Source organism: Lepidochelys olivacea (assembly GCF_965140295.1).
Source record: "Lepidochelys olivacea isolate rLepOli2 genome assembly, chromosome: 1".
NCBI classification, from domain to species: domain Eukaryota; kingdom Metazoa; phylum Chordata; order Testudines; family Cheloniidae; genus Lepidochelys; species Lepidochelys olivacea.
Window position 1 is genome coordinate 211,054,977 of NC_140411.1, and position 20,845 is coordinate 211,075,821.

The 20,845-nt window shown below is 42.7% G+C and overlaps 1 protein-coding gene across 2 annotated transcripts in view; it reads right to left on the minus strand.

Annotated features, from left to right (window-relative positions):
• MAN1A2 (mannosidase alpha class 1A member 2) overlaps positions 1–20,845 on the minus strand; it is a 301,819-nt gene that overhangs the window by 69,159 nt on the left and 211,815 nt on the right. For both annotated transcript variants that reach the window (XR_014714217.1, XM_084648770.1), the window contains exons 7-8: positions 18,170–18,293; positions 17,670–17,763 (exon numbers count right to left, since the gene is read on the minus strand). Coding sequence is in view for 1 of the 2 variants with exons in the window: in XM_084648770.1 (XP_084504896.1) it covers positions 17,670–17,763; positions 18,170–18,293 (218 nt within the window). In the remaining variant the exon portion in view is untranslated. The remainder of the gene's footprint in view (positions 1–17,669; positions 17,764–18,169; positions 18,294–20,845) is intronic.

The window sequence follows — 20,845 nt, forward strand, 5'->3', positions numbered from 1 at the left end:
GCAGGTGGTGACATAACCTCTCACTGTTCTGGATTGCACCCTGGAATGTGACAGTGATCTCTCTTCTTGGAAGTCCCTCTGTCAACTCAAATGGGTTAATTAGTGAAAGAGTCACTCCAAAGAGAAGTGATTGTGTATACTATGTACATTCAACTTTACAAGATAATTTAGTGTATTTATTTTATGGTATTTTCATTTAAAATCAGTTAATGAGGAATACACCAAGCGTGGTCTAATTAGTCTCCTCCAGAAGCTAATTATCTATGTCAGTAAACAATCCCAATGATTTCTCATTTACATGAGACACTGACTCTGGTGCCAGAGTTGCAATCAGGAATGAGAAATGACAGTACTTTGAAAAGACTTCAGACCTGGCATCCAGTCAAAGTATATTAGACTCAGAGCTTCCATGCAATCAAGATGACATATGATTCATAAAAGACTGCCCTTTTAAAAAGAGCTGCAGTGGAAACTCAGCTTTGCAATCAATCATTACCACTTCAACTTTCTGAATGTGTGGTCAAGACCGGTTCTCTTGACACCTCCTAACAACACAGGTGGAAACACTGTGACTGTAGTATGATGAGAACGTTAATAATGGAAATGGATGAAAGCAAAATACTGGTCAGTTGTCATTTACAGAAAAAGCCGAACAATTCAGTTTCCAGATATGAGGCAGTTGAGCAAAGACAGAACAAAATGGTAATACACTAGTTAGTTCAGTTAAGATAGTCCTGTGGTGGGAATAAGACTGAAAGGATGGTGCAGTGTAAGTAACTCCAGAATTCCTTACAAAATATTTGGTGGAATCAAAAAATTTAAGGGTCTTATTTTCCCAGCGCCTGGAGGCAATAGGAATTTAAATGAGAGTGATTAGCTTAAGGCTGAATTGAACAAGATGGAAGAGATGCTCTTAGGACGGGAAGCTTTGCAAAGGGCAGAGGGATGGTTTGGTGCCTCCTCATTAATGAGGCTGTAAAACTATCATTTCCCAAGGACAAGAAAGTTTGCGATCTGGGATCCCACAGTTCCTGGAGTCCTAGATGGCACCAGTGGCTAGAAACCTCTCTCTCATGAGCTTGATTGCAGAGACAATTGTGCCCATATCTGACGACTGAGGACATTGTCACAAGTGGTCTTTGACACCTCCTGATGAGGTGATATGTCCTTGGGATGGAATGTACCAGACGTTTGCTACACTCTGCTGGAGGCCCCGCTGCCTTGGTACGCCCCACCGGAAGAAGGTGTCTTTTAGGAGGAAAGGTTTAGTCCTCCAGGAGTGACCTAGAAAAGCCATCCCAAATCAGCTGTGCATGGAGTACTGATCATCCAGCAGCTAGAACTGCTAGGAACAGGCAGAAGCCACTCAGGGCCCAGCAGGCAAGATAAAAAAAGGGTGGCTGCTTTTTTCAAGAGCTAGTTCTGGGTGAAGCTGGGACAGGGTAGGAAAGCTCTAGACACAAGAATGGCTATACTGGGTCATACAAATCATCCATCTAGCCCACTATCCTGTCTTCCAACAGTGGCCAGTGCCAGATGCTTCAGAGGGAATGAACAGAACAGGGCAATTATCGAGTGATCCAGCCCCTGTTGTCCAGTCCCATCTTCTGGCAGTCAGAGGTTTAGGGACACATGTAGCAGGGGGTTGCGTCCCTCACCATGAACCTAACCTCTGTGAACTTATCTAATTCATTTTTTAATCCAGTTGTAAGCCTTGCTGGAGTCCTAGGCACAATTAGCTGTGTGATCCAAAGGCTGTGAACCAGAGTAGGCCTTGGCAGAATACCACCATACTAGGTGTCAGCTAACCAAGTAAGCACATTCCTGACCAGAGAGGATGGTACAAGAACACCCAGAGTTCTCAAGTAACTACCTCAACGAATTCCCAAGAGATCGTACAGGAAAACGCCAACCCCTCATAAGATAAGGAAGGGATGACAGGATAATGGATAAGAATGTTTTGTTTGAACTAGCAGGTACAAGTTATAAGGTGGGTAACTAACAACATCTGGAGTGTTATATGTAACTTGTTTGTATCAATGTATAAAAGGAGAAGTCAAAGGAAGGGCATCTTTGTATCAGCCAAGGGGACAGCATCCTGTTATCTTGACAGAGTGTTTACCTTGTCACAGGCAATAATGTGTTTGTGTCCCTGTGACCCGTTTGACAGGGTGCTAGTAATGCGCTTTCCTGTCAATAACCCTGGCCGAGCACCTTCACCACCAAACCGAGCCTGTATTCTTTCTTTATGAACGACATCAAGGTCTGATGAATCACCACGCTGCACTCTCTGCTAGTGCAACTAACACTGCAGCTCTATGAATAGCAGCAGTAGGAGCATTAACAACTCTGCACCTTGAGCAACATGCATAGCACTAACAACACTGGTGAACCCGACGTAATATTTTTGGCTTTCACAACATCCCCTGGAATTGAGTTCCACAGGTTAACTGTGCATTGTGTGAAGAAGCAATGCCTTATGTTTGTTTTAAAGCTACTATTACTTTTATTGGGTGACCCCTGGCTCTTGTGTTGTGTGAAGGGGTAAATAACATTTCCCTATTCACTTTCTCCACATGATCCATGGTTTTATAGACCTCTATCATAGCCCCCCTTAGTCTTCTCTTTTCGAAGATGAACTGTCCCGGTCCTTTTTTAATATCTCCTCATATGAAAGCTGTTCCATACCCCTAGACATTTTTGTTGCCCTTCTCTATACCTTTTCCAATTCTAATATATATATATATTTTTGAGATAGGGTGACCAGAACTGCCAAGTGTGGGTTTATCATGGATTTATATAGAGGTATTATGGTATTTTTATCTATCTTTTTATCTATTCCTTTCCTACCAGTTCCTAACATTGTTAGCTTTTTTCAGTGCCACTGCACACTGAGCAGATATTTTCAGAGAACAATCCACAATGACTCCAAGATCTCTTTCCTGAATGGAAAAAGATAACCCATCATTTCTCCCCTCTCTCTTAATTCAAGAAGCCTGGTCTGCTCTGGACCGGACCTAACTATGACTGCATATTTTTGTTTGAGCTGAAAGTCTGTTTTTCACTTTGCAGAATGTAAGGCGCAGGTGGACCATCCTGAGCTGAATATTGATTTGACTTCCATAAGATTAGGAAAGCTCACTTCTTGAGACACTCCACTGGCTCAGGTGAAGGGATAATAATTATGTGTACTTCAGAGTCCTCATTATTGGATGAGACCTCATACCTTTACCTTAGGAGGAAAGCAAATATCACTGACTCCCCATTTTACAGATAGAGTAATGAGAAGTTGCATAAAGGTACTTCCAGCAGGAGAGTGGGTTTGTGTGTGTGTGTGTGGGGGGGGGGGGGTTTGAGAAAACCTGGATTTGTGCTGGAAATGGCCCAACTTGATTATCATACACATTGTAAGGAAAGTGATCACTTTAGATAAGCTATTACCAGCAGGAGAGTGGGGTGGGGGGAGGTATTTTTTCATGCTTTGTGTGTATAAAAAGATCTTCTACACTTTCCACAGTATGCATCCGATGAAGTGAGCTGTAGCTCACGAAAGCTTATGCTCAAATAAATTGGTTAGTCTCTAAGGTGCCACAAGTACTCCTTTTCTTTTTTCATAAGACAGGTTTTCCATTCCTCGGATCATCCTAGTAGCCGTTCTCTGTACCTGTGCCAGTTTGAATTAATCCTTCTTAAACATGGGAAACCAGAACTGCACACAGTATTCCAGATGAGGTCTCACCAGTGCCTTGTAGAATGGTACTATCTAGCAAACAGTTGTAGACAACACAGGCAAAGTGTTTTTCTCACCCCCTTTAGTGGCTAGTCTGCAGAGAGACAATGTGGACTAGTGGACAGGGCACTGGACTAGGACTCGGGAAACCTCGGTTCTTTTCTTAGCTTGACCATTGACTTGCTATGTGACCTTTGGCTGTGTGCCTCTGTGTCCCACTGCCACTCATTGTCTGCCTGATCTTAATAGGTTGTGAACTCTTCATAGAAGGGACTTTTTCTTCCTGTGTATTTGTACCCTGCTGACATTATAAAGTTCTGATCTTGGTTGGTGCCTCCAGGCACTATAGTAATATAAATAATAACAGAAGATAACAACCTATAATGGCTATTAGTTACCACTTTAGCTCAAGAGGCAAAAGACTATGCTATGAACCTAAACATTCCAACCCAGTTACTGACCTATGCAGGGAATCAACGTGGTTGGTTTCACATGATGGAACTTCTGATTATTCAGTTTGGTTTCGGAAAAAGCTAGGAAATTACCTATACAAATTTTATATTAAAGTCAAGAAGTTAAAAGTTAGGAAATACCAGAATTAAAGTTGTTCATGCCACCTTAATTTGGAACCTTGTGCTTATAAATTATGATAGTCTCTAATTCCATTCCCAGACAACAGATACATTAAGAGTGAAAATGTATAGTTAGGGCAACCAAAGAAGCTTAACTCTTCCATGTAACCATGCAATTATATTTAATGCATAATAGCCTGTGTGGTCCCAGATTAGATTAAACTGAGTTTAAAGACACATGAAATCTTTCCCCCTCATGGTGTCACTACGGAGCAGACTTAAGGTGGTTTGAGTGCCTGTGAATTTGCATACCTTAACATGTTTGGATTTAACTGTTAGCATAACTGTGGCCTCAGTTCCATGGAGAACAATTTGAGATGGCAGACATTCTAAAAGAGGGCAATTCTTTCAAGAAATCCTTGAACAACATTGTTTTATGTTTCAGTCTCTGATGAAGAAGAAATTTCCATTTGTGAAGAGTAAGAGAAAAAAATTGACCATTAATTCTAAAAAATATTACTCAAATGTCACATATCCTTGAGATTTCAGTGATTTTAACTACAGTGATAGAGTCTCATGCTTACGTTGACCTACAAGGATTCAGCGAACACTATAGATGAACATGTATATGCAAAGTCAGATCAATGTGAGAACTGCAAACACAGTTACATGTGTGGGACAGACAAGACTGTCCATGACCATTGCAGGCTGTTATATCCTTTTTTTATATGGTTCACGTCTTTTCACATAAGGCGTTAATACGCCTTGTTTCAAACAGTTAACGGTGACATGACAAATCTGCTGCCACCTTACTCATTTCTGGGCTCTTCCTTCCTTCCCAGTTGCTGGGGTCAATGTGACATGCTTTCAAGTTTGACTTCATTCTGTCTTTATATCTTTTTTACTGGCCACTATGAGAACAGGTGTCTCGCTTTAGCTGACCATAAAATATGGCCAGGGGTATTCTCGAGGCAGCCATATGAAAGAGATGCCCAGATCAATGCAGCTCAGCTTTTACGAGCATGCTTTGAATGCCTGACATCCAACAGCAATTAAGGATTTTTGATATTGGGAATATTTTCCCACCATTTGACTGTAAACAGACTGAGGACAGCGCACGTGGAATTAACTGAGTTTCCTAATGTGGGGGCAATAAGTTGCCCATACCTCTTAACCACACAGAAGCACTGCAAGCATGACTGCCCAATAGACGTTTAACTTAGTGCTCTTTTTAACACCTCTATTGTTAACAAAGTTAATATTGCAACGTCAAGCACTCAAAAGTTAGAAAATGCCTGAATTACATGTACAATCTTGATTTAGTCTTTTATGCACATACATTATGATAGACTTTAATTACATGATCACACACTTTTTTTTTTCCAGAGGACCCCTGTCTCAGTCAGTGCATAGGATGGACAGTCTCACTTAATGAGCAACTATTCAATATTTTGTTTTATTCTCACTGTTCAAGGTGTAGCTCTTGGCTTTATTTACTGCACACTGCTCAAATCCTGCTCTAAATAGAGTACAGGTATTAACTCCTTGATGGGCTTTTCTACGATGCTTTTCACTATATCATTTGAGTGCTTCACAAACATTAATTTATGTTCACAACACCTCTGTGGGGTAGGGTGATGGCGTCCCCATTTCACAGATGGGGAACTGAGGCAGAGAAAGATTAAGGTCAAAAGCATCCATTAATTTTAGGTGCCCAGTTTGAGATGTCTAAGGCCTGATTTTTCAGAGTACTCAGCATGATATAGTAGGTTCTGTGTTCAAAGTACAGCTCCCATTGACTTCAGCTGAAGCTGTGAGTGCTCAGCATTTCTGCAAATCATAGATTCTAAAGGCCAAAAGAGACCATTGTGATCATCTAGTCTGACCTCCTGTATAACACAGGCCATAGAACTTCCCAAAATAATTCTTAATCTTTAGAAGAACATCCAATCTTGATTTAAAAATGGTCAGTGGTGGAAAATCAGACCCCAGGGTCTCAATTTGGGTGCCCAGAAAATGAGGAAAACACAATTTCTGTCCAACTGTGAAAAGTCTGATTTAAGTGACTTGTTCAGCATCACATAGTTACTCTATGGCAGAGGCAGGGATACAATCCAATTCTTCAGGGAAGCATTTAACTGCCTTAATCAGGGACCATCCTTTCTCTTTCTGCAGAGTTCCCTGTCTCATTCTTTACACACCTTCCAACCTCTGCAACAAATAATGCAGGGATTTTGCAGACCATAGCTTCATTCACTACACAATCCTGATTAATTCCTAGAGCACTGTCCATCTTGTGCACTGAATGAGGCAGGAGTCCTGCAGAAAAAATAGCATGTGATCATGTAATTAAAGACTATATCATAATGTATACATGGAAAGGGGTTAAATTAAGATTGCAGAGGCAGCCTTAATTTTGGTTTTTCCTAACTTTTGAGAAGTTGACTTTGCAACCTTAACATTCTTTTAATGTAATTTCCTAGCTTTTTGAAAAAGCAAACTGGAAAAAAAAAACCAGATTTTCCATCATGTGTCATCATGTTGACACTTATATGGGTCACCAGGTGGATTGAAATCTTTAGATTGACAGAACAGCCCTCTACCATTTTAGTTAACAGAATAACTGATAGCAGCAGTAAGTTGTCACCCTCTATATGTACCAGCCACTAGGTGGGGATGAGATATACTCTGCCATTGGGTTTTGCAGCTATTTGCTGACAGCAAAGGAATGGTGAGACTCAGAAATCCTCAGTTCCATTCAAGGCTCTGGGGGGGATTATGCTCCAGTGGTCAGACACTTCTGCCCCGTCACTGTCCCAGGCCTGTCTCACTTCCCCCCTACCAGCTCCTTATCCCAGTCTCCTTGCCCAACCAGTCCCTGTTTCCCTTCCATATGAGGAGAGATTAATAAGACTGGCACTTTTCAGCTTGGAAAAGAGATGACTAAGGAGGGATATGATAGAGGTTTATAATATCATGACTGGTGTGGAGAAAGTAAATAAGGAAGTGTTATTTACTCCTCATTACAGAAGATCTAGGGGCCACCAAATGGAATTAATAGGCATCCAGTTTAAAACAAACAAAAGGAAGTATTTCTTCACGCAACACACAGTCAGTCTCTGGACCTCTTTGCCAGAGGATGTTGTGAAGGTCAAGACTATAACAGGGTTCAAAAAAGAACTAGAAAAGTTCATGGAAGATAGATCCATCAATGGCAATTAGCCAGATTGGGCAGGGATGCAACCCCATGCTCTGAAGTGCCTCCAGCCTCTGTTTGCCAGAAGCTGAGAATGGTAGACAGGGTATGAATCACTTGATGATTACCTGTTCTGTTCATTCCCTCTAAATCACCTGGCTTTGGCCACTGTTGGAAGACAGGATACCGGCTAGAGAGACATTGGTCTGGCCCAATGTCAAGGTTCCTTCCCCACTCTGAACTCTAGGGTACAGATGTGGGGACCTGCATGAAAACCTCCTAAGCTTACTTTTACCAGCTTAGGTTAAAACTTCCCCAAGGTACAAACTATTTTACCTTTTGCCCTTGGACTTTTGCTGCCACCACCAAACGTCTAACCGGTATTATATTATTAGGAAAGAGTCCATTTGGAAATGTCTTTCCCCCCAAAATCCTCCCAAACGTTCCCCCCTTTCCTGGGGAAGGTTTGATAAAAATCCTCACCAATTTGCATGGGTGAACACAGACCCAAACCCTTGGATCTTAAGAACAATGAAAAAGCATTCAGTTTCTTAAAAGAAGAATTTTAATAGAAGAAAAAGTAAAAAGAATCACCTCTGTAAAATCAGGATGGTAAATACCTTACAGGGTAATTAGATTCAAAACATAGAGAATCCCTCTAGGCAAAACCTTAAGTTACAAAACAACACAAAACCAGGAATATCCATTCTATTCAGCACAGCTTATTTTCTCAGCCATTTAAAGAAATCAGAATCTAATGCATATCTAGCTAGATTACTTACTAAGTTCTAAGACACCATTCCTGTTCTGTCCCTGGCAAAAGCATCACACTGACAGAGAGAGGCTTTGTTTCTCGCTCCCCCCAGCTTTTGAAAGTATTTTGTCTCCTCATTGGTCATTTTGGTCAGGTGCCAGCAAGGTTATCCTAGCTTCTTAACCCTTTACAGGTGAAAGGGTTTTTCCTCTGACCAGGAGGGATTTTAAAGGTGTTTACCCTTCCCTTTATATTTATGACACCCAGAATGGCTGTTCTTATGTTCTTAAGTCAGGCTGCTCCTTTTCCCACTGTGCCTGGGTACCAGCTGGGGGAGCACTGAGAGCACAAGAGAATTTCCCTGCTCTCAGTTCCAGTGCCCAATCCCACAGCAATAGGGAAAATCCCCGTTCAGGCCCTACAACCTTGAAAATGTCAGCTCAAACAGTGAAAGTTTGGCAGATATAAGCAACTGAAAACAGGATCTTTATAATGCGAAGTGTCAAGCAATCTTAACTACAGACAGTGCCACCAGCTCCATATATAATAAGATTCAGGAAAGAGTTTCCTAGAAATCTAGTGACCTGCACCCATCGTTAATGAAAAATAAAACTCCTTAGCACTGCAAGCAGTACACATATCAGCCAATTACCTTGAACAAAAAGACTTGAAACAGACGGATAGCTTAAGCAATAGCAAGACTAGCCCAGTTTTTAAAAAATATAATCAATTTTTTGTGTGTTTTTAATCTGGAGAGTACATCTTATGACTTGGTAGAAGCAGTTACCATTTGTGACAGGGCTTGGGTGGCCGGGCAGATAGATAGATCGCCTAGCTCTCAAGCTCCCTGCTGGCTGAGTGGCCTCAGTCTTTAAGGCTGACCGGGGGGTTGGAGGAGACCCAGGCTCTCCCTCTCTATTGAGTCCCAGCCCATGTCCCTGTGTATGTCAACCCCTGAACAGCGGGGTTGGTGTCCTGCCCAGCAAAGAGTCAGAATCCGCTGCCCTAGGCTAGTTCCTACCAGTCCATTAGTCTGTTTAATTTGGGGTGTGGTCCCTCTAGTCCAATCTACTGGGCGGCTTGCTTCCCACAGGACTGCCTCTTGAGTCCAGACAGTGCCTTCCTGCGGTCCCAGGCTCCTTTGGGTGGGGCAGCTGCAAGCTGGTGAGAGGGATCCCCACAATGTCTCTGAGGTTCACTCACTCAGTTACCTCCAGTGCTGGGATTTCCTCTGCAGTCTCCCTTGGCTCAGAAACCAGTGCTTACTTCCAGGTGGCTGTCCTGGCTGGCAGGCTGCTGTTCTGTCCCTTCAGGCAGGCAGGCAGCTAGCTCCTGCTTTTTCGTTAGTTAGGGTTACAACCTTCGAAATGCAAAAAATTCGGGATACCCCCCCACAAGGCAAGCCCACCATAACTCCAACCCCAATGCAACTCTGCAACCCCTCACTTCAACTGCCACTTATAGTATCTATAGAGATAACTCATATCGATAAGATTGATAACATCACACATCTCTTTCTCTAGCATGACTCAAACTCTCTCTCACACACACACACGCAGGTGCGCTTGCATGTTGGTGGGCAGACAGCTGCTGTATTTGCAGCAGGTTTGATCTGTTATCACTTAAACTGCAGAAGTGGCAACATTGCAGCATCGTTAGCTGGACACAGAAACTTTTAACAGTAGATATCCCAGTGTATTGTGATAATAATGCAAATCTTTAGACCCACATAAAAAAACCTACCAAATTTAATTATTTTTCTGGCAACTGGCAAATCCATAAAAATAACTGGCCAGGCTGGTCAAATACTGGCCAGGTGGTAAGCCTATCACCAGTCAGCCATGAACTGAGCTATCTCTCTTCTTTTACACTCCCTCCAGGCCTGGCATTGGCTGCAGTTATAACAGGGTGGGACTAGGTGAGCTCAAAGGCTCTCCTTAACCACTTTCCATGCTGATAGGTGGTTCCTCTGCTTCACCACACACTTATTTAATATCTTATTACAAACTCCTTGTTTCTGTTCATATATTGAGTGAATTCAAAGCTGCAGCAAAGTCTCTCCTTTTACATTTACACCCTTTTACATTTCTTGAGATCACAAGCACCCATGCAATGATTTCGAACTTCTAGAGACACTGAGACTTTTGTCTTGCACTTCAAAGACAAAAATCAGAGATAAAAAAGACTTCATAAGTAAGCCCAGTCCAACCTCAGCCTGTGCAGAATTGTTCCCACCAGTATACTGCCTGCAGCATTGTTCTCTGTCTTGTGTGATGAGACTTGAATAGTTTACATACATACAGGGCATGAATAGCTGGAAGTCAATAAAGTGATTCAGAGAAGATCGATGATCAGATGTACTTGCACTTTTCTGTGTACTTGTAAATTGCACCACATGTACAGACAGGAAGGGGCTGTACATATGCTCATGCAGTTTTAACCTAAACTTGTGAGGATTTGCAAAAAGAAAGGAGTACTTGTGGCACCTTAGGGACTAACAAATTTATCTGAGCATAAGCTTTTGTGAGCTGCAGCTCACTTCATCGGATGCATTCAGTGATTTTCCACTGAATGCATCTGATGAAGTGAGCTGTAGCTCACGACAGCTTATGCTCAAATAAATTTGTTAGTCTCTAAGGTGCCACAAGTACTCCTTTTCTTTTTGCGAATACAGACTAACATGGCTGCTACTCTGAAACTTGTGAGGATTTGTGTGCCTATGATGGGTACTTTGAAAACTGGACATAAAGCTATTTGAAAATTTGGACCTCTGCATAGTATAGTAGGTGTTAGTATAGTATAGTGTTGTGAGCTGGTGGGATGAATATTCGAGTGTCTGTCTGCTGTGACCATTTGTTTGACCGTGTGCTTGTTTGTTCGAATAGTATGACCGTTTGACCATGTGGGTGTTTGATTGAAAAGTGTGAATTGGAAGTGCTTTGTTCCAGGTGGGCCTTGAGTGGTTGATTGGGGGGAAGGCTGTGTGCCGGGCCACCTGCTTCGAGCCAGCAGCCTTTTAAAAAGGCAGCCAGTTGCGAACTGAGGCCAGGCAAACAGAGGGAGTTTGCCTGGGAGTTTGCACAGAGTGTTTTTGCCTTTCAGGCTCCTGTGCGCAGTACATACAAAACCTGAGGAGCCTCTTGGAAAGAAGACATGGATAGTGAGTGATCAGCTGTTGTGACCTGCTCAGCATGTGCCATGTTTGTCTTTCTCCCAGAGGACAGACGCAACTTCGTCTGTACGAAGTGCAAGCTGGTCTGCATATTAGAAGAGAAGGTTAGAGGATCAGAGAACCAAGTATCAACCCTGCATTGCATCAGAGAAAATGAAGATTTTCTGGATAGAAGTCAGTGTTTGGTTCTGGAAGCAAAACGTGCTGAAGATTCAGAGAGGGCAATGCAGAGCAGAGCCGGGAAGAAAACTGGCAACACGAGACCTCCAGAGGAAGAAAGAGGAGAACCTATGTACCCCCAATGCAGAGAGAGGAAAGAAACCATTTTCAGGCTCTCTGCACAGGTACTACTGCAGAGAAGGATTTGGAAGAGCTCTCTGAGGGAAGGGATTAGAAGGAGACCCCATCGGCCGAAAGGCACGGGATGCATTATCCTAGGGATGGGGGTTCCATGACCACCACTCCTAAGAGGAGGCGGGGGGGTGGTCGGGGACTCCCTCCTAAAGAGGACGGTGTCATCCATCTGCCGACCAGACTAGGAGACTCGAGAAGTGTGTCCTGCTTGCCTGGAGTTAGAATCCAGGATGTGACGGAGTGTTTGCCGAGACTGATCAAGATCTTGGACCGCTACCCCTTCCCACTTCTCCACGTGGGCACCGATGATACTGCCAAGAATGACCTTGAGCGGATCACTGCAGACTACATGGCTCTGGGAAGAAGAATAAAGGAGTTTGAGATGCAAGTTGTGTTTTTGTCCATCCTCCCTGTTGAAGGAAAAGGCCCAGGTAGCGACTGTCGAATTGTGGAGGTGAATGTGTGGTCACGCAGGTGATGTCGGAGAGAGAGCTTTGGATTCTTTGACCATGGTACGTTGTTCCAGGATGAAGGATTGCTAGGAAGAGATGGGATCCACCTAACAAAGAGAGGGAAGAGCATCTTTGCAGGCAGGCTTGCTAACCTACTGAGGAGGGCTTTAAACTAGGTTCACCGGGGGATGGTGACCTAAACCGAGAGGTAAGTGAGGGAGTGGGATACCTGGAAGAAACACAAGGAGGGTGTTCTCAGGGGTCCGGATCTAATGCATCCAAGGGTGCTGAGGGAGTTGGCTGATGTGATTGCAGAGCCATTGGCCATAATCTTTGAAAATTCACGGCAATCGGGGGAGGTCCTGGATGACTGGAAAAAGGCAAATATATTGCCCATCTTTAAAAAAGGGAAGAAAGAGAACCCAGTGAACTACAGACCAGTCAGCCTCACTTCAGTCCCCGGCAAAATCATGGAGCAGGTCCTCAAGGACGCATTTTGAAGCACTTGGAAGCCATTTTGAACCATTTTGGAGAGGAAGATGATCAGGAAGAGTCAACATGGATTCACCAAGGGTAAGTCATGCCTGACCAACCTGATTGCCTTCATGATGAGATAACTGGCTCTGTGGATATGGGGAAAGCGGTGGATGTGATATATCTTGATTTTAGCTAAGTTTTTGATACTGTCTCCCACAGTATTCTTGCCAGCAAGTTAAAAAAGTATGGATTGGGTGAATGGACTATAAGGTGGATAGAAAGCTGGCTAGATTGTCGGGTTGAACGGGTGACCAATGGCTTTGATGTCTAGTTGGCAGCCGGTATCAAGCGGAGTGCCCCAGGGGTTGGTCCTGGGCCGGTTTTGTTCAACATCTTTATTCATGATCTGGATGATGGAATTAATGGCACCCTCAGCAACTTTGAAGATGACACTAAACTGGGGGGAGAGATGGATACACTGGAGGATAGGGATAGGGTCCAGAGTGACCTAGACAAATTGGAGGACTGGGCCAAAAGAAATCTGATGAGGTTCAACAAGGACAAGTACAGAGTCCTGTACTTAGGAAGGAAGAATCCCATGAACTGCTACAGGCTGGGGACCAACTGGCTGAGCAGCAGTTCTGCAGAAAAGGACCTGGGGATTACAGTGGATGAGAAGCTGGATATGAGTCAGCAGTGTGCCCTCATTGCCAAGAAGGCCAACGGCATATTGGGCTGTATTAGTAGGAGCATTGCCAGCAGATCGAGGGAAGTGATTATTCCCCTCTGTTCGGTACTGGTGAGGCCACACCTGGAGTATAGCGTCCAGTGTTGGTCCCCCCACTACATAAGGGATATGGACAAATTGGAGAGAGTCCAGCGGAGGGCAACGAAAATGATTAGGGGCTGGGGCACATGATTTATGAGGAGAGGCTGAGGGAACTGGGATTATGTAGTCTGCAGAAGAGAAGAGTGAGGGGGGATTTGATAGCAGCCTTCAACTACCTGAAGGGGGTTCCAAAGAGGATGGAGCTCAGCTGTTCTCAGGGGTGGCAGATGACAGAACAAGGAGCATTGGTCTCAAGTTGCAGTGGGGGAGGTCTAGGTTGGATATTGGGAAACACTATTTCACTAGGAGGGTGGTGAAGCACTGGAATGGGTTACCTCCGGAGGTGGTGGAATCTCCATCCTTAGAGGGTTTTAAGGCTGGGCTTGACAAAGCCTTGGCTGGGATGATTTAGTTGGTGTTGGTCCTGCTTTGAGCAGGGGATTGGACTAGATGACCTTCTGTGGTCTCTTCCAACCCTGCATTCTTGACCCTTGCACTGGCATGGCATATGTTCACCAGGAGTGCTTGTATTGTTGCACAGTTCAGTGCACCATGGGTGGATATCCCAGTGTGCAACTTGGCCTCTTATTTTGGGAAATTTGGACAATGCATGTTGAATCATAGAAGATTAGGGTTGGAAGAGATCACAGGAGGTCATCTACTCTAACCCTCTGTTCAAAACAGAACCAACACCAACTAAATCATCCTAGCCAGGGCTTTGTCAAGCCAGGTCTTAAAAACTTCTAACGATGGAGTTTCCACCAGCTCCCTTGGTAACCCATTCCAGTGCTTCACCACCCTCCTAATTTTCGTTGCCCTTCGCTTCAATTTGTCCACATCCTTTCTTTAGTGGGAGCCCAACACTGGACGCAATACTCCAGATGTGGTCTCACGTGGTCCTTCAGTGTCCGCCTAGCATTGTCCGTTTCAGTAGAGAATGGTTTAGACTCCTTATAGGGTAAACCTTCTATTGTGTTCTGCAGCTCCTTTGGAATGCCAGAAGCCTGCAGCCAGGAAGAACACCTCACAGAAATTGCAACACGTATAGAACTTGAGACCATATCAGTAGTATGTACTGCTACTTGAAGGGATATTTGAGCCGTAAGGCATCTCTCAGAAACCAAAGCCAAAACCTGATTCTCATATTCCTCTAGCAACTTGTCAGCAAATTTAGAAATTGCAAAAAAAATAAAATAAAATTACATTTTGACAAGAGAGCCTAATAATTAGCAGCTCTCATTTGAAGAGAGGTGGTAGAATAAATATTTTGGCTGTATAAATCTAGCCTCTTAAATTTCATATCCTTGGGAGTGGCTTTAGGACAGGACTGATGATAACCACCTACGAATAAGAAACAGGTTGGTTAAAGAAATAGTCAAAATCTTGTTGAGGGACTTGATATCAACTGTCCATTTGCTTGGCCATACGAGGTATAGAGGCTGGGGTCTGCCAGAGGGTTTTTGCTGACTCCAGAAAGGCTTCACTGATAAAGAGGGCAATTCCTTCTGGGACAGAAGTCTGTAAAATATCAAGGAGGGTGTGCGAGTTATGTCGCACACACTCCTCTTGTACTCCTCGAGAAGTGGCCTCCTGAAAAACTGAAGTCCTCTGTGGGGTGGGGGAGATGTCAACCCTGGAGTGATGGCTTCATCTGGTGAAAAAGAATAGAGGGTGAGAGGGGAACATCTAAGGGTTCCTCTACTAATTCTCCCTCCTCCTGAGGACTGCTGTCACCTTGATAGCCATATTCAGATGCTCCCCAAAGAGCTATCGGATGACAAAGCTACTGTGAGTCAGATAGGTTCTGGAGATGGGGTGAGCATCTCAGGACTGTAATCATAAATTAACTTCTAGAAACAGGATGTTCATCTGACTCAAGATGCAATACAAAACCTTAGCTTCAAACTCATATTTCCCCTAAGGAGATTTCATAACTCCTCCAATAAACTGAAATCTAGGTATTCCATGTATCCATTCTAAGGTAGTTGAGGTTTGGAGTTACAGTTTTGCATTGCTGTGCAAGTCAGATGAATGTGGGGTGACTGCGTGTGACTTGGAAGTGGAAAGTACATCTCCAGGATGGGCTGAAGTGTCTCACTGAGAGTGGAATGAATTGACATGTAGTGGGAATGTGTGAAGAAGACCCTCCTTAACGTGGCATTTTCTTGCTTTTAAAATTGGTTCTTTGTGAGCATGTAGAGAGGGTGAGAAGAGAAGTAGCATGCCCTGTAGCAACCATAAGTAGCTTAAATAATAGCTTGATGGCAGTGAGTTGGCTTCATGCTGTTTCACATCTGATACTCCTTGATGAAACATAGGAGCCAGAGGTGCCAGTACGGGGGGATGACGAGGGTCACGCGCTGCCCCTGCATCGGCACGACCACCCTCCACGGGTCCCTCCCCTTTTTTTCTGGTGGCCCTGTGGACCCCCCGACTTTTCTGGTGGTGCCCCTGCACCCCTTTTTTCTACTGGCACCTCTGATAGGAGCCTTGTCGTATAACAGGCTTAATCAAAACTGATACAAGCTACAAAAGTGAGATCTTGGAAGAGTGTTGTCGTTTTCATAATGTACTAAAATACTGTCATGATAAATAATAATTAATAAATAGTGTGTAATAAGCATGTCATAAAAACACACTTTATATTTCCAAGATCACTGCTTTTATAGTTTATGCTGAGGTAAGGGAGAAAATCTCTGGAAATATTAATTTTTAGGACGGGGTTCACAAGACTTGACATTTTAGTGAAAGGGGTTTGCGGGTTGTTGAAATTTGGGAACCACTGTCTTAGATTAATACTGTAGATTCCATGGTTCAGAAAGGACCATGGGTGATTATCTAGTCTGACTTCCAAAATGTACTGGAGTCATTTACAGTGGAATTCAATCTTAATTATCACTTCAGACAAATCCCTTCATATTCCGTCTCAGTGACAACTGCATTTGAGTTCTTCTCATGTTGGACACAAAAATAGAAGCAAATTCCCCATTTACAAGTTCTGTGGAAATTCTGCTAGGCATTTAGTGCTAAACTCTGGCCCCACTGAAATCTGCCACTGACTTCAAATGGGACCAGAATTCATTCTTTAATGACAAGATAGGTTCATCAGATTTTTTGTTGTTTTTTTTTAAATGAAAGATACTGGATTGACAAGTCTTGGAGCAAAAGAACTCTCTTTGTCCACAGAACAAATACAATACCATAGCAATGGCTTCAACTCTGTCTTGGAAGAATCAATTCAAGGAATCATGTATCTCTACAACTTAGTCAATGCTTGCGCTCTCTGCTTGCATTGCCATCAAAGGGTCCAATTTTAGTGTCTTTTGTGAGGATGTTTTTTATGATGCATACCTCTGTCAATTAGAAACTAGACTGATACCAATTCACTTCACGTAGGCCACTGAACAGAAACCCGATGGCTAAAAATTTTACTCACGACCAACCTGCAAGCTAATGGTTAAAGGTCCTATAGTCCACCACCAATCCCATACAGTCAGAACTGTCCCAAGGGTACAGCAAATCAGGGTAACCGCTCCTGGCCCCATACTTTGGGGGGCCCTACAGGCTGGCGTGATTGGTCCCGGAAGTGATGGGTCGGTCCTGGAAGTGATGGATTCGTCACATCCACCCCAGGCCCTTCACCCCCTAGGGACGGCCCTGCATACAGTTGAGTTATAATTACCTCTAATTAGTACTCCCACAAACTGTGACATCTATTTGCCAGGTGGCTCACAGAAATGTGAAACCGTTCTTCCCACTTTTGAGGAGGTCAAAGAAAATCGAAGAAACAATTTCCAACCTTATAACTATTATTGAAGACTTTGCTGATCAACGTAAGTGAGGGAGAGACACGAAGTAATATGGGAAGTGCCTTTGGGAAAAAGCACAGTAAGACTTGATCAAGACAGCCAAATGATCACTATGAGAGGTAATAAATAAAAGATAATTTCATTAAATATCTTCAAGTCCTGGAAACCCTTTTGCACGCCAAATACAAATGATGCTGTGTATTCTCTATCCTCCTCAATTTTAGAGTCGTTCTCTCTTACATTCATAGTAATTTTTCCTATTCATTATTCTGAGTGTATAAGATACATTTTAATTACTAAAAAAAAATTAATAAAAATACTCACGCTGACCCCAGCGCCCAGTCCTTGGGTTCAAATAATTTGGATAAAGCCCATTAGGATGTTCCATTTTTTGAAGTAACTTCCGAATGTGCATGACCTAAATTAAAGCAAAAGTCAGGATCACCAAAAATAATTTTCATCTACCTTCAAAGTTTGTTTAAATCTGGACTTTCTTCTTCAACTGCAATTTTTCATAATTTAATTAAACAGGCTTCTTGTGGCTTTTTCTAGATGGGCACTTCCTTTTAATGGCTACTCATGTAGACATATGTCATGAGCATCATTTCTAAATATCTGTACAAAAAATAAAAAAAGATCTTGTCTTCATAATTTTCTGCTTTGGAGAGCTATGCATTTTGGTAATATAAATGCAAAGAATGAAATAATTGGTCTGTTACCAAAAAACATGATTGTAATCGATCAGGCCCTCTCATTCCTAATCAGATTCACAGTACACAACTCTGAGTCTTCTTATAACATTAGACTCTGAGCACAAAACTAACCTTGTTGTAGTAGACAGGGTCCCCAGTCAGGTAGCTAAGGTGGACAAATTCCATGTGCAGAGTACCAAATTCAGCCAGGATGCTGCTGCCTGCAGAAGCCCAGCCCCAGTTTCGACCCACACCACTGAGTTGCAACAAATGTAAAGTGAAGCATGAGAGGGGGAAGGAAAGAACAAACAGTTGGTCAGTGAAAGGATACCGTCAATATTCAGAGAGTGTGGGTAGTAATCACATCACATTAAATTGCCTCTTAGAAGAGCTACATACAACAAGCTGATATTAGCCTATATCTAGGATAACAACTGATTTCTTTTAAACATAGGCTTCACAACTTGATAGTTCAAAAAACCTTCAGAGTTAAGCAGCAAAAGGCATGCCATAACCTTAGGGTATATTCTCTACACAGCTCTCTATATGCCCAAGCAGTCCTTCCCACATCTATGCTGCTATTTTTAGGAGTGTAGTGTCCTGGGTGCTGTGAAAGGCTCCAGTAGTGGCAAAAAGCTCTGGAAGTAGGGAAGTAGTGATGGGGAAAGGTTCCAGCAGTGGATAAGGCTCTGGCAGGGGGAAGGCAGCAGGTAAAGGCTCCAGCAGTAGGGAGGCAGTGGGGAAAGTCAGCAACTCCTTATTGCTTCCCTACTACCAGAGACTTTCACTGCTGAGTGCAGCTACACACCACAGTATGTATGCAGCCTGCTTTTCACTGCAGCATGTAGCTACATGTAGCCTACATGCTGTTGCAAGTGTAGACAAGACCAAAGTGCATCTTAAAAGCTTCCCACAAAATCAAATCAAGCACATATGGTTTTCGCTCTCTTTGGATCTCACCTATAAAGTGGTAAGATCCCTCAACTATCACTGATTTAATACAATTTGAGAGCACTCAGCATTTTGGAGGATTGGGCCTTTTAATCTGTAAAGTTAAACAGTAATCCTTCCTGCAAATTATTTCTCGTTCAAAAACCACCATTGAAATTGGATTTGAGCTGGATGTCACTAGTGAGCCTAAAGCCAATTAGGAATTTGCTGTTGTCACATTTAATTTTTAAAAGAAACAGCATATTCAAAAAGTAGAAGAAATATGAGAGAAAAATCAGCAGGAATCAAGGAGCAGGATTTGTATCCCATAACTACAGACAAGGAAGCAATTATTTTATCTCAATAAACACTGTCTACATAGACATCATGGCCTGTGCCTCAATGTTTTGGTACAGCTAACCACAATAAGGAAAAATGAAGTGTTTCATGCCTTATTTGCTTTTTAATTTTTTTCAAATCAACAAAATTGGAGTCAAATTCAACACAATACAAAGGCTGCCAATTTTCACTAACCTATCTAACCCCATAAATTACAGTTAATAACCTATCTAACCCCATAAATGAAATAGAAACAGTTCTAGATGCTGTTTAATATTGTTTAAATAGACACATATAACTTGGATGCATAATTTCTATATCTATTCTCTCAGATGGTTTTAAAGCAATACACAAAAGTAGTAATCCTTTTATTTGTTTTGATTACAGCTATATTACTGATATCAGTTTTCCTGAGCTCCAAAAACTCCAGATTAGTTCTGCACATGTAGACTGGTTAAAAGGATGAGGAACCAGAGTTTGAAATGCAAGTGAATGATAATGTCATGGCCTCACTATGAGGCAACAGAACAAGTCATTTCGAGGAATTTAAAACTGGCTTTTAAGCCAGTGAGCAGATTCACCAGCCAGGGTAGTCAAAATAAAGCCCAAACTCTCAAGATTAGTTCCAAGTTCCTTTCCTCAGGGCTGGTTTTATTAATAAACAGAATCTACAAAAGTCTCAAAACAACACAAAACATTGAGTACCAGAACCCTGTTCTGCTTTCCACAAGCTAGGAAAAGAGTGGATATGCCCCTCCCTTTAGGTAGCTATTCCTGGCTATCCCCTAGACCAGTGGTTCTCAGCCAGGGGTACACGTATCCCTGGGGGTACGCTGAGGTCTTCCAGGGGGTACATCAACTCATCTAGATATTTGCCTAGTTTCACAATAGGCTACATAAAGAGCACCAGGGAAGTCAGTACAAACAAAAACTTTATACAGATAGTGACTTGTTTGTACTGTTCTATATACTGAAAAGTAAGTACAACATTAATATTCCAATTGATTTATTTTATGATTCTATGGTAAAAATGAGAAAGTCAGCAATTTTTCAGTACTAGGGTGCTATGTCACTTTGTATTTTGATGTCTGATTTTGTAAGCAGTTTTTAAGTGAGTTGAAACTTGGGGGTATGCAAGACAAATCAGACTTCTGAAAGGGGTACAGTAGTCTGGAAAGGTTAAGAGCCACTGCCCTAGCCCTCCTGTTTGGTCCCTACAGAGGGACTTCCTTCAGGGTTTTTTGTTCAACAGTGGACCCTTTACTATCATGTGCTCTGTCTGGAAACTACAAAACCTGGCAATTCCCATTCTTAAAGGGCCCAAGGGCGATAGCAGGCACACTCTCATGCATGTATGTACCTCATGGCCCAGTGCCACCCTGAAGATACTGTTCTATTAGGGTTATCATCTGGCTGGTATTTCACTGGCCTAGCCAGATTTTTTATGAATTTGCCAGTTGCCAAAAAATAATGTAATCTGCTGGGCTTTTCTTATGTGGGTCTAAAGATTTGCATTATTATCACAACACACTGGGATAT